The following is a 14,103-nucleotide window of genomic DNA, read 5'->3' on the forward strand; positions in this document are numbered from 1 at the left end:
ATGATATTTACTAAACACAAGAGGCTCTGAACCTATGAATGCCTCTCAACTAAAGATTTTGTTTACAACGGTTACTTTTAGAGAAGAGAGTAAAAAGCTTTGTGGATTTGGGTTGTGGGTCAATCCTCAATCAGTAATATCTAACAGACATTTCTAACCCACTCCAAGCTCCCAGCACTTCCAAGGGACACCCTCTCTGCCATCACCGTCCCATTGCCAGGGACATAGGGATTAGGTTTCTGGTCCACGCTCAGGGTCATTTGCCCACTGCTGAGTTCCTTCATCTTTTTTTTTTTTTTTAACATTTTTAAATTTATTTATTTTGAGAGAGAGAGAGAGAGAGAGAGAGAGAGAGAGAGAGAGCATGAGCGGTGGTGGGGCGGAGGTGCAGAGAGAGAGGGAGAGAGAATCCCAAGCAGGTTCCGCACTGCCAGCACACAGTCCAACATAGGGCTCGAACTCACAACTGTGAGATCATGACCTGAGCCAAAACCAAGAGTTGGACTGAGCCGTCCAGGTGCCCCCTTCACTGTCCTTAAGCACCACCCAAAGCCCCACAGATTGAGGGGTGCTGCTAAAGGAATACAGAAGCCCGAGTCCCTGCCCTTGGACCATCACGATGGAATCAATGAGAAAGGGACAGACACAGGAATCAAGTTAAATGGTGGTTCTCGGCAATTCTGTACCTGAGAATGACCAGCAGCACACCTGGAGAGGCTGGAGGCATTCCCAGCACAGTGCGGTTCCCTCGGCCACCCTTGGGTGCTGTCCTAACTTTTAGAACTATGCCCAGCCCTACTGGGCTCTCCAGGCAAACTCCCTGTACATCCCAAGAAAGCCACCTTCTTCTTTTGGCACTGGCTTCACATTTCACCTTGTCCCTTATCTCCAACTCATGGCACATCGTCCCTCCTTCCATGCAGTGCCCCACGGCCCACCCAGCTCCATACTCTACCAACAGACTCTCCTAATGGCCCGTATCTGCTGTCGTACCCGGAAAAAAACAGACAAACAAACACAGTTGCACCTTGGTCAAAATTCAGTGATTTGCAACCAGAGCATAGCAGCCTGCAAGTTGAGAAACCCTTGAGTTGCTCAATATGATCAAAGTCCCAAGCAGTGTGGGGACAACTGCCAGGTGACCGGCCCAGAGCAGGATGGGCGGACAGGGTAACAGGAGGTGATCCTCGGCGGGAATCAGGCCGTTCCCCGGGGAGCCGTGAGTAGGGATACAGGGGAGGGGTGTGCCGTCAGTGGGCCCAGTGCAGGGAGTGTGGGCAGGCAGGCCGGGCTGACAGTGGGCGGCCCTCCGGGCCGGGCTTGGCAGTCAAGGTTTTATCCCACTAGCCCCAGAGAGTGACCGGAGGGTGTTTTAGGGAGATGACTATGTGTATCGGGCATTTTTCCAAAGTACAGAAATGACATTTCTGGTTGGTCCTGAATGTCCGCCTTGGCCCAGCTGCCTCACATCGTGCACGGGGCAGTGAACCATTCAACCAATGACACACGTGCCCACGCAAGCCCTTCTCAAAGAGCAAGGTAGCACTTTTCTCTCAAATACTCTGGCTTTGAAGCTTCCAGCTGGAGGGAGAGGGAGGACAGGAGGGTGGCAACGTCCCTGCAGAGTCCTATGTCACACAGGCTGCGCCCCAGCCAGGGTCCAGAGCAGCCCCACTGGCAAGGGACCCCAAGAAGTGGATGGGACACAAAGACATGTGAGTTTGGGGTGAGGCTCTGAGCCGGGAGGGTTTGGGGTTGACAGTCATGTGTCTCGGGGCTGAGGCCCCCGCCTACCAGAGCTATGGGCAGGCAAGGGTTCTCCAGGTGACACAGTCAATGTCCCCCCTTCAAAAGGGCAGCTGCAGTGGGCCGGGGACCCCTGGGGAGCCCAGCAGCCGACTGTGAGGGCAGCTGGGTTCCTAGTGAGCCAGAAAGGACAAGATCCCGCCCCTGAGTGTTTAGAAAGAACTCTTTCATTGCCTGCCGGGTCTAGGGCTAAATCTGTTGAGTGTTTCAAAGCGGCGTCAGCTTGAGCTCGCTGTCACTGACCCTTTGCACTGTGACAGGCTTGCTTCTCCTGCGAAGAGGGCCAGGCGGGACACTCAGTTTCCAGACGTGGGAGCCTTATCCTCCCCACGGCCCTCACCCCTCCCACCAGCTCACACACACACTGGCATGGGAGAAGGGGCAGGGAAGTTATAGATCTCTCTTAATAAGGGTAAAACAGGGGAAATTCCATGCAATCTGATCCCTGACTTAATTCTTCAACTACCTTGAACCCCACACCCCCAACAGCTGCCACGGTCTTCCCGGGATGGGCGGTCTTCCCGAGGCCTGCTGGGAGGGCCACAGGCAAAGTAGAAAGGGATCCGGGATTAGTGCCCTGACAGGGTCCCCAAACCGTGGAGTCACTCAGGACACTGGCTTTTTTGGTTGCACATTCCCATCAAGAGATTTAATTCCTGCAGTTTTCAAGGTCCGAAATCTCTTAATCGCTCGGTTTAGTTGTGAAGTCTTGGGAAACCAGAGAAGAGCCCCGTGGTTCCATTCTCCAGCGACTCAGCGCCAGGTCTGGGCTCAGCCCGGGTGCTGGGGTCGCAGCTTCGATGAACTCGGGAATGGATTCATCCATCATGATGATAAATCTTTAGCAGCACAGGCCTTGCATATGTTGGGCGTCCTTACAGGGCTTACAGGTTATTACATATATTATCTTAGCATCTTCTAGACGGCTCTGGGAAGCAGCTGTTATGATGTAGATAGCCAGGTGAGTCACGTAAGGCTGAGCTGGTTGCTCAAAATTACTCAGACCTGAAGCCAGCCTCCATTCTTATCTGGCACCATCTGCTTTGCAAAAATCTTTTAAGCTGACTGTGTTTTACTTACCTGCATATATAATGGGATCAATGCTTTTTAAGCCTCTACAGAGAAATCTGTAAAGAAAAGGAAGAAACACAGATTCGTCCTCTGGTACCATGAAGATGTTACTATAAATACTTGTTTTCCAGTTAGGTGTTTGTTTTTGTTTTTAGATAAAAATCAGTACAACTGAATGTCAGTTTTTGTTCTTCAAAGGCTCATTCTCTTCTATCAGAGACTGTCTTCCATTACACAAGAACAAGAAGTCTAAAAGCCTGTTTTCAAGGCTTCTTCCGATGTCTTTTTAAAAATGCAGACAGTCAATCTTGCCAGTTCAGGGGTGATTCTTGGCGCTTTTAAGCTCAAACATTCCTCCCTTCAGCTAATCTTCATATTCCTCACTCTGCTTGCGGGACGGATGGCTGCCAGGGCCACAGTTCTTGGCCCCGGGTTGCCAACGGCAATAACGCACCGGGAATTTTCCACTGGGGGCCGATCTTGGGGAGGGCACCCAGGGCTTGGTCTCCGAGATCCTCCTATGTGGAGGACCCTGGAAGGAGCACTCTGGAAGGAACAAGGAGGAGCTGGGACTCAGAACCCTCGGCCACTTCTCACTAGGGGCTGGGGGCCCTGCCAGAGCTTGGGGGCTTGGAGCAGAGTCTCCAAGAAGAAGCAAGCCACCCAGAGGCAGATGTTCCCTCTTCAACTCTGGGACGTGCACACCCACACCACGCACACCAACAGCTTCCCTGGAACAAGAGGGAAGTGAAAACAGATTTAGAACGACAGGTCTGTTTCCATCGGAGGCCACTCTTGGGCACAGGAGACCAGCAATAGCTTGGTTTTCGAAAGGCTCCTCCTTGGCAAGTACTTACAGTGGGCTACACTTAAACGAAGAAAAAATAAATATATGAAACCATATTTTTTTATTCTTCAGAACACTGCAAAAGTGTCTGCTGTTCCTTTCAATATCTCACCTAGATGTACTCATGGGTTTAAATAAGGAAAAATCCCAACCTCCAGTTCCTGGCTCCATCTGTAACAGGTCCCACAGGACCCCACCCTCAGGAGAGGCGCCTGCTGGTTTGATGCACTGTGGTTGCCATCTTGGAATTCTTCATGATTTTTGCACAAGGGGCCCCACATTTTCATTTTGCACTGCCTTCTGCAAATGACGTAGCCAGTCCTGAGAACAGGCAAAGGTAACCCATAGTGCCCTGTACTCTTCAGAGAAAAAGCACAAAATGGCCCTTTGTATTATGTCTGAAGACTAAGCTAGAAACACCACATGCTATTTCATCTGCGAGGCCTTTGCCTTTATGAAGAATTCTGCAATCTGAAATTTCATACTTGACCCAATTAATTCTAAACTTCTTAAGTGTTTTAAAAACACATGCCTGAAGGTATCACTGGTCTCCCTCCGAGGGCTGACCCAGTCATATTCTTACCAATGCGAGTGTTATTTGTCAGGGCCAGGGACAGGAGATATGTTTTCAGGGGCCATCTGGGAAAATATAAGTGTCCTGTGGAGTAACTTCTTGGCCAGGATTAATACATGAGGTGGAGTGAGTGCTCAGGAGGGGCTGGGGTCCCAGAGGAGGACTGTAATGGTAAGAACAAGTTTATGGGGGGCTCTGGGAGGGCACTTGATGTCCAAGTCCTTAAAACAATGTTCTGGGCTCATGTGCCCCATTCTGATTCTCTCTTGAACCCATTACAATCACTCCACCAAAACTGTGCCTACCGGGGTCTGTAGTTTCCTCCATGCTGCTAAATCCAGTGATCACTTCTCAGTACTCATATTAGTTGATTTGTCTGAGGACTTGGCACGGTGGCTCACTCTCTCCAATGTGGACGTCTGTCTTCACTCACCACTCTGGGTTGCCTCTTCCCTTGTGGCCACTCCCGTGCCCCATGCTACTGGGTCCTCCTGACCACCCAATCTCTGCTGTTGGAGGGTTCCTGGAGTCACTGGCAAGGCCCTCCCCTTTTCTGTCTACGGCTCTCATCCAGTCTCATGGCTTTCAATCATAAGTCTATGCTGTTGTGTCCCAAATGGCCTTCTCCAGTCCAGTCTCCTCGCTGAACTCTGCACCTCTATATCCAACCATGGGTGTCCCCACCTGTGCAGTGACAGCTATCCCAAACTCAACATGTCCAAAACAAAACTCCTCTTTTGTGCCCATCACCCTCCAAACCCAGATTCTTCCACCTCCCACTGTCTTCACCTTCTCAATACGTGGCAACTCCATTCTTCAGCTGCCCAAGCAGAAACCTTGGGGCTATGTTTGACACCTGTCTCTCACACCCCATAGCTAACTCATCAGTGAAACACTTCTAGCACTCACTTTTGTCACTGCCGGCATCTCCTACCTGGATGATCACAGGTCTCCCTGAAATAGCCCAGGCGTGACCTTGGGCAAGTTACTTAACCTAAGCTTCAGTTTCCCCACCTGTAAATGAGGACAACATACACATGATAGGTTTCTTGAAGGATTACATAGGTTAATGCCAACGGAAGCGCTTAGCACATGTTGGGCACATCACAAGCCACTCGCTACATTTGCTGTGGTTATTTTTATTCTGATCATTAATAACTAACAGCATCTGTGAAGTTGGGTTCAGAAAGCTAAATTTATAGAGAATGAGCATTAGACATTGTATTTAACCGTATTTTATTTAACATTAGTAAATCTCAGTCTCATGTTTTCATTTAACACTACATTTTTTATCACTGCAATGTTTCCAGTTCATTGCCCAGATAAATCATTTTCACAAGCTTAAAAATTTCATGGAAGAGTTACTTGTTCATGGAGGTTACCAGTCCAGCTAGGACAATGTCCTCTTGCTTGTTTTCATTTCTGTTTTGACGTTAAGCCCCAAAGGGAGGTCCCACTGAGCTCTACTGGATTTCCAAGGGAAAGTCTGGCAGGCTGGGATCCGTGGATTCATACACTTTTCCAATCTGGAGAGGTTGAGTCATCTGATTGCTCTTTGGGTTACTTACTGTAGTTGGCACTTGCTCTTGAGTTTCCACAACTACAACGAGTCTTCCAAATTCTTCCTTCTCCATAGATTCTGTCCTCTATGCCTTGGGGCACAAAGCTAACTACTGCCTTGTTGTTTTCCATGACAGATGTGAAGCCACCAGACTGTGCTCAATACCCGTTCTAGAAAGGACCCACTTCTATTCAGACATGAGTGCTTTTTTTCTACAACTCCGCATATTGCCATTCAGCTAGTCCCCTATCCTGGCTTCCTAGGGCTGCTGTAACAAAGTATCACAAACTGGGTGGCTTAAAACAACAGATACTTATCTTCTTACAGTTCTAGAGACCAGAAGTCCAAAACTAGGGTGTCAGCAGGGCTTGTTCCTTCTGAGGACTGTGAGGGAAACTCTGTTCCACTCCCCGCTTCTGGTGGTTGCTGGCAAACCTTGGCATTTCTTGGCTTATAGCCATATCATTGCAATCTCTGTCTCCTTCCTCACATGGCGTCCTCCCTGTTTTTCTGTGTGCTCGCAAGTCCATCTTGTTATAAGAACACCAGTCTTATTGGTTTCGAAGCTTACCCTAGTCCAGTATGACCTCATCTTAACTATATTATAATGAGCTTATCTGCAGTTATATCTGCAATGACCTTATCTCCAGATAAAGGCACATTCTGAGGCACTAGACATTAGGATTTCAACATTATCTTCTTGGGGGGGGGATAATAATTCAACCCATAACATCCTTTATTATATAAAGCTTTCCCATGGAACGTTTTAACTATGAATCATCTAATCTTTGACTCTCTAGACAATATTCTTATAACCTGTGTCTTTTTACTTTTTAATATTTTTCTTGTCTAACAGGTTTTTATTCACCTATACCTTGAAAAGGGAAAAACAACAACATAGCAAATCTAGACAACTATCTTGTCAGGAAAAACAGCTATGCAAAGGCACCAATGTATTTTATTAAATGAAATCTGATCATTTCATTTAGAAATATCTATCTGCTGTATTTTTAATGGCTTCTAATGAAAGTTGGTGAGTTGGAATTAGAGAGATAATGCCTCCTGAGAAATGGTTTGGAATTTTTATGACTGTGGTTACTTAAACTTGGAGTTTTCACTAAATCAATAGATTGCTCAGTCTCGCTGAGTTGAAAATGGTCTCTACAAGCATCTGACCACATACCCATGGTTTTCATTTGTATTAACACGGGCTTCTCCCCAAACCAGTTCTTATTATGAAAAATAGGTTTTTCTTTAGTCCTCCAAAAGAGAGGGGAAAAATTTAATCTATAAATTGTCATTTCTCTATGATGTGGGAAAGATGTTTCACACTGATATCCCTGGATGACATGAGCAAGCCCTAAACACCATGGTAGTAAGAAGTTAGTCATACAATTATTCTGTCTCTGCCTGTCACAGAAAGACTGCAGTTCTACAACATGGGTAGAGGGCAGAGAAGTCCTCATAAACTTAAAATCCAGATGCCTGCCAGTCTGAAAAAGAACCCAAGGAAAGTTATAGAATGTTTGGAGCTGTAATGAAGGAAACTTCATTTTTAGAGCCAAAAAACCCCACAGTGTGGCCCATTCTGAATGAATATGAAATGGTTTTTCAAAGGTATTACTTGATCACTTTCTCGTAATTCTTATATATTTGTGTAAGAAGGTGTACTAAAATCGCACCTCCAGCTTCTAGGAAAGAGATCCATTTGCTTTGTACGTTAATAAGGAACACGGCAGCCAGCATGTGCTTAGGAAATACTAGAGTATTGCCGCTGGAGTCCAATCCAATTATTCGGATATAGCATAAAAGGTCTTTCTTTTCTCATGTTAGTTTTGCTCATTTATATCATTAAGGTGAATCCAAATCTTCCTTGAGTTTATTCTTAGTTCCCAAGTTGTAGCATTTGTGAAATATCTAAGCAATAATGCACAGCCAAGCTAGCTGGGGCAACAAGAACAGACAGTTTTTTGAGCCATTTTCTTAAACTGCTGAACATCAAGGTTGAGACAACTGTGCATTCTTTCAAGGTTCAAGGACCATTTTCATTTAAAGGCAGCGCTTCCTCTTTCTTGATAAGCGCTAGGAAACAAGGTTGTATGCTGTCTCCACAGTGGATCCAACCCCATGTCAGGAGCCCTTGGGGACAGTGTAATGTGTGTGATGAGGTGTGTGTGATGGCCCGTTCCCAGATGGCTTGATATCTCCCACTGCAGGGCAGACCAAACCTAAAAAGAGGCTGAGTGGCCGAATCTTCCACCTCTTCACCAAGACATGAGCCCAGGGGGTTCTGGGTAAAGAAATTCCCACACGCCTGGCTCATGAACCTCCTTCCCCACGGGCCGCACCGCTCCCACGCCGGGTGTGACATGCCCTTCAGTAGTGTGGGTGGGGAAGGGCCAACGAGCCCCGTGGGGAGGTTGAATGTAATGGAGAGACTACACCATGTTCCTGCTCCTTTTTTTTTTTTTTAATTATTTATTTCCTTTAAAAAAAAAAAAAAAAAGGAATGTAGCTCACAGACAACAGAGGAAGGAGCACCATAAAAGTTTATACGGAAAAAACCCCTCACCTTTCAGATCTGGTGCTCATAAAACCAGATCCAGTTTGAGGGGCCGAGCGTGCCCTGGTGTGTTTCACAGCTGGCCTTCGAGGATTTTCATGTTACTTTATAGCCCCGGGGCTTTCTGAGACCCTGCTGAGGGCAAACCCTACATCCTGCTGGCCTTCCTGTCTGTGCTCATGCACCTTCCCGAAAACCAAATTGGTTTTTTGGTTTTTGGTTTTTCTTTTAGCAATTCTAGCTCATCACTGCCCCATGAAACTTTCAAGGGACTTATAACCTCTCAGCCTGCTTGCCAAAGTGATTTGACTTCAGGCCATTCCCTGGAAAAGTCAGGAGAGGATGTCTCTAGTCAAGCAAGTTTAGGAAATGCCGCGCAGCATTTTCTAGAAGTTCACAGTGCACACCTGCATAGTAAGGGCGGTGAGAAGGTCTGTGGTTACCGGCTTTCGACAGACCCACCTGACCTTCACATCCTCACAGGAGACATCCTGCAAACACAGCGTGGCAAGAAACACTCGCTGGGAAACACCATCCCACATCCTGCTCAAGCACACACCTAAGCCACGGATTGCCCACCCAGGAGTGTGCTTTGGAGGCTTTGCAAACCCAGATGCAAGACACAACATTTATTCCTGGAATGCATTATCTCGTTACGCTCAGCCTCACCCACCCAGGCGGTCAAGGTCTTTTTTGGAACTTGATTCTTAGAACCATGTTTGTCTTGGACTCACATCTCTCTAGCGCACGCTTCCACAAGCACGCACACGTCTGCAGGAAAAAGTGGCCCGCAGGTGAAGCCAGCTGCAACTCTACACGGCCAGCGGGTCCTGTATGCACTGCCCCTCTTGGGAGGCATGCTTGGGCAAGATCCTTCCGGAGCATCAGGGATGGTTTTAGGTGGTTTCCGAGGAGATGCGTTCATTTGAAATTGTTTTTCCATTGAATGGCCCCACGGAGAAAAGTGGTCGCTGGGAAGCTGAATTATGACCTAATGTCAGTAGCAGCTGCTGGTAACTCCAGGGAAGGGGTGGGGAGCTGGTGTCTGGGAGTCGGGGGCTCATTAACACTCACTTCTTAAATTAGCAAATCCTTCTAGTACAAGTTTAAAAATAGCAACCTAATGGTTTCTAAAATTAGCAGTCACAGCTCTCCATAAATATTTAGACCTCCAATAAACTTCTGGTCCACTTCCCTAGACTAACAGGGTCAAGCAGGCTTAGCTTTTATGCCACATTCTTGAGGATCAGTGTACTTAATGATTGACCTTGACAAGCAAGAGCTTTGAGAAGCCTCAGAATGGCCAGGACCAGGGACAGCCTGAGCGGCCATCAGCCTGGGGACAACCTCCATGCAGGACTGGAAGGATCTCAAAGGCCACTTGGAGAAGTTGGGAGCCTCCGGGCTACGTGTAGGAACCGACTGTCCAGGCTGGCCTGGGACTGTCCCAGTTTCACACTGCGAGTCCCCTGCCCTGGGCAACCTCTCAGTCTCCAGCAAACCAGAACCGTTGGGTCACCCTGGCCACCTGAACCACTGCAAAAGGATCAAGACTAATGTTCTCCGGGGACAAGTGGGACAAGTGTTGACTCTCCAAAATACACTGATGACACCACTCCTCAGTCTTCATGCCAACGTCCGTCCTATTGACTTGCGAAGCGTAGCATTTGAAGGAGGAATTAAACCAGGGAAAAGACCAGCCAGGCCAGGCAGAGAACTTCACCCCCTGCACCCGGTTCCCCCATGTGTAAAACAGGATGAACAGTCGCTGCATGACCGGGTTACTACGGGGACAAATTTTATGTCGTTATGTCAGTGCTCTGCGAAGTGCCCAGCATCCCTCAGGCCCAGAAATGGGCACTTTTGGTGGTAGCTCTGTTGGGGCACTCAGCACATGGGGCGGGGGGCTCACTGCAGCAGCCCTGCCTCATCCATCAGAGTGACCCCCTACGCGGGTGCCATCTCCTCCCCCGCAGTGGCTGCAAGACAGCCGGCCCCGCCCTGCTCTGGACAGCAGAGATTGTCGGGCGCCCCCCAGCCCGAGCCCAGCCCCTGCACAGAGTGGGTGCTCGCTAAGTGGAGGGAAGAAGCCTTGGAGCAGAGTCTAAAGAAAGCCAGCATCATGACAAGGCGCAGGTGGCCTGTCAGGGCGAAGTGCGTGTGGAGACCACCGCGTCCTGAAGAAAGCATCATTTAAAACGCCTGTGAAAACCCTAACATTGACCACTGCGTGTCCTGCTGGGCACCACACTGTTTCGTTGTCCCCTAGTTTTGTTTGTCTGTTAAGCAGCATGGAACTAAGAAATACCCGCTGCAATGCTGAGACATCGAAGCCCAGTAGTTCTAAATCCCGCAAGATGACGGTACGGGCCGCCCGTGGCAATGTCACTTGTGTCACTAACCAAATCCTGCGCTGTAATTTAGTAGGGGGTTTCTCCACAAGGGGACCCAGGGTTAAAGACAGTCGCAGTGAGCCTCTGTGCTGCCTGGGAGATGCCCCCCAGCCCACATTTCACTCCCTGCAGCCTTCCTGCGCTTAACTGAGAGGAAGGAAGTAGGTTTTGCCCACTGAGTTCTTCCTTGGTTTGGGATGCTGAAGTGACTTGTCATCAGCAGAGAAGCTTCCAGAACCAGGAAACACTCTGGGGCCATGGAGTCCAGCTCCCTCATGTTAGAGAAAGAAGCTGAGCCCAGACAGACACCCCGAGTCACTCAGCGGGTGGGGGTGACAGGGTGGATTGGTACCCTGGCCCGGGCAGGAGAGAGGACCCAGTGGTGTTCACCAGGGTTTTCTGCTCACCTGCCTGCCTTCCCTCCTCCCTTCCTCTCCTCGTCGCGTCCTTTCCCCTGCCTCCCTGCCTCTCTCCTTCCTCCCTTCCAACTCTTCCTGAGTGTCCCCTATTCGTCTGGCACTACATACGTACCGGGTCCTTGCCCCCAAGAAGCGTTCTGGGTTTGGCCATGGTTAGAATTTCTGAAACCTCTGAAATGGCTCCGCGTTCCCGTCTCTCTGCAAGTCAGGTAGCGACAAGCACACCGCTCCGCAGACAGGTGTGAGGGGAGGTGCCCTGGTTTGTGGTCCTGGCCCCGGCACCTAAGGAGCTATGACCTTGGTCACTCCCTGGCCCCTGACATCAGTGCGCAATCTCGAAGTTCACATCCAGCTCTGGGGTTCTGGAAGAAAGCGTCAGACCTGCCTGTGGGTATTAAACCTTTCCTTCTCTGAGACCCCAGGGAAGTCACCCCCTTTCGGGAGACGTTTCATCCTGACAGGCAGTCTGGGGCTAATTTCTCAGGCACAGGTAGCACACACCTTAGCTCTTGTCAGTCCACGTGTGGGTTTAACAACGGAAGTGATTAGGGACCAAGCAGCACGAAATGAGATTCAAACGCAGCCGAAGTGTTTAAGGGTAGGCAGAAGGTAGAACTTTCCACGCCGGCTTGCTAAGTGCTGATAGATCAGAAACTGGGGCTCTGGATTGCCCTTGCGGGGCGGGGAGGGGGGCGCTGGGGAAGGGCAGGCGGGCCAGATTTCTGCTGTCATCCCTTCCCCTTCTGGCCTTGCAGGGAAAATGTCTTGGACAGGCAGCTTATCCTTGCACCCAATGAAGTGTCGGAAACTGTTTTTAAAAATATGTTAATTGTCATAGCAACTGCCCACGGAGAACTCAGTTTCGGGGGCAGAAATAAACGCAGCAAGATAATCTTTAACCCATTTCCCTTCTCTCCCTGCCCCGCCTCCCGGCCTCATTAGGACTCCGGCGTGCGCCTGAGCGAGCCCGGCAGCCGGCCACCGGGGCCATGGCCAGCACCGCCGTGCAGCTGCTGGGCTTCCTGCTCAGCTTCCTGGGCCTGGTGGGCACGCTGATCACCACCATCCTGCCGCACTGGCGCCGCACGGCGCACGTGGGCACCAACATCCTGACGGCCGTGTCCTACCTGAAGGGGCTGTGGATGGAGTGCGTGTGGCACAGCACGGGCATCTACCAGTGCCAGATCTACCGCTCGCTGCTGGCGCTGCCCCGCGACCTGCAGGCGGCGCGCGCGCTCATGGTCATCTCCTGCCTGCTCTCGGGCGTGGCCTGCGCCTGCGCCGTGGTGGGCATGAAGTGCACGCGCTGCGCCAAGGGCACGCCCGCCAAGACCACGTTCGCCGTGCTGGGCGGCGCGCTCTTCATCCTGGCCGGCCTGCTCTGCCTGGTGGCGGTGTCCTGGACCACCAACGACGTGGTGCAGAACTTCTACAACCCGCTGCTGCCCAGCGGCATGAAGTTCGAGATCGGGCAGGCCCTGTACCTCGGCTTCATCTCCTCGTCCCTGTCGCTCATCGGCGGCACGCTGCTCTGCCTGTCCTGCCAGGACGAGGGGCCCTCCAGGCCCTACCAGGCCCAGCCCAGGGCCGCGACGGCCACCGCGCCCGCCTACCGGCCCCCCGCCGCCTTCAAGGACAACCGGGCCCCCTCGGCCACCTCGGCCTCGCTCAGCGGGTACAGACTGAACGACTATGTGTGAGTCCCCGGGGCCCGTCCCTCCCCGAGTCCACAGCGGCACCAGGACCCAGACTGGCTCCGATGCAGGGTCCCGGCACAGAGTTTACTCCCGGGCTACTTTTTTGTCCAGAGGAATTAATATGAGTATGAGGGAGTGGGCTGAGAACACAGGGAAGGAAGGGAAAATAGGAGAGGGGAGAAAAGCTCTGTATACCAAAGACTTAAAAAAAAAAAAATCCTTTCTGTTTTTGTATTTATTATATGTATTTATGTGGGTGATTTAATTAACAGCTGAATGAAAAGCGACTTGGGAGTTTGGTCAGTGGGGTTTGTTTGCGATACAGGAATAAACCTCTTGGATGTGGTTGTTAATGAAATGGACAGTATTTGTTTCTGTTTCCAGTCTGTTCTGTCTGCTAAGGTCTTGTAACCACAACCTACTGTCAGGACTCCATATCGCCAAGCAATGGGGACCCTCAGAGAGTGGCCACAACCCACATACGATGGGAGAATCAGAGGAGGGCCGGGCTGATATTCATGGAAATGATGCTTGAGGGATATTCACCAAGAACAGTCACTCCAGCTTAAGCCCAGAGGCAGGGCAGGAAGTACGGGGTCCCTGGGGGAAAAGATAATTGCTTTAAATCACAAAGTAAAGATAACGGTTCGTTTTCTCCTGGTAGCCTCCACTAGTAAGGAAGCAAAAGTCAGAAGAAAAAAGACAGAGCAAAAGGCGCCTGGCCGCTTGGCTCCCTAGGCATTGGCAAGAAGCCCAGTTAGGAGCACGGCTCAAGCCCGACTGCCCTGCAGATCACCGCTGGCTTTTCTGGGGACAGAAGCATGATGCCAGCTGCCTTCAGAGCAGGTACCAGAGTCTGTTGACTTCTTTAGCCGGAAAGAACTGCTGACAGGGCCACATGAGCTCTGACTGCTGTCAGAACATTGATGATGTTTTCTGGTTGTGATCTAAATCACGTGGTCACAGAGCTGTACGTGGTCACACACACACACACACACACACTCACTCACTCACACTCAGACTCTTACAGCTGTCCCATTAGCTGGTCCGGGGAGCTTGGTCCTGTTCCGTGTCCTTCATTCCACAGCCTTGCCCATGATGTGCCCTGATGGTGCCCTGCTCTTGTCTCTGTCCCGAACCTCAAGTTCTGAACGTGTAAAGAAAATACCCTG

The 14,103-nt window shown here is 50.2% G+C and overlaps 1 protein-coding gene across 4 annotated transcripts; it reads left to right on the top strand.

The window, feature by feature from the left end:
• Positions 1 to 1,129: 1,129 nt before the first annotated feature.
• CLDN14 (claudin 14) lies at positions 1,130 to 13,293 on the top strand. Of its 4 annotated transcripts, none has more exons than XM_060640480.3 (2): positions 1,130 to 1,219; positions 12,177 to 13,293. In XM_060640480.3, exon 2 carries the CDS (start codon positions 12,224 to 12,226, stop codon positions 12,932 to 12,934), a length of 711 nt encoding a protein of 236 aa, XP_060496463.1. In that variant the 5' UTR covers positions 1,130 to 1,219; positions 12,177 to 12,223; the 3' UTR covers positions 12,935 to 13,293. The 4 variants fall into 4 exon arrangements, with proteins under 4 accessions (XP_060496463.1, XP_060496464.1, XP_060496461.1 ...); XM_060640481.3 differs by having other exon boundaries at positions 1,137 to 1,223; XM_060640478.3 differs by lacking the exon at positions 1,130 to 1,219 and adding an exon at positions 1,231 to 1,539.
• Positions 13,294 to 14,103: the final 810 nt, after the last annotated feature.

This window comes from Panthera onca, chromosome C2, assembly GCF_046562875.1.
Source record: "Panthera onca isolate mPanOnc1 chromosome C2, mPanOnc1 haplotype 2, whole genome shotgun sequence".
Lineage (NCBI taxonomy): Eukaryota > Metazoa > Chordata > Mammalia > Carnivora > Felidae > Panthera > Panthera onca.

Coding starts and splice junctions, on each gene's coding strand:
- CLDN14 (XM_060640478.3), top strand. CDS start 1,500: ATGACACACGTGCCCACGCAAGCCCTTCTCAAAGAGCAAG. Junction 1,540..12,176: donor AGCCCTTCTCAAAGAGCAAG/GTAGCACTTTTC, acceptor CGGCCTCATTAG/GACTCCGGCGTGCGCCTGAG.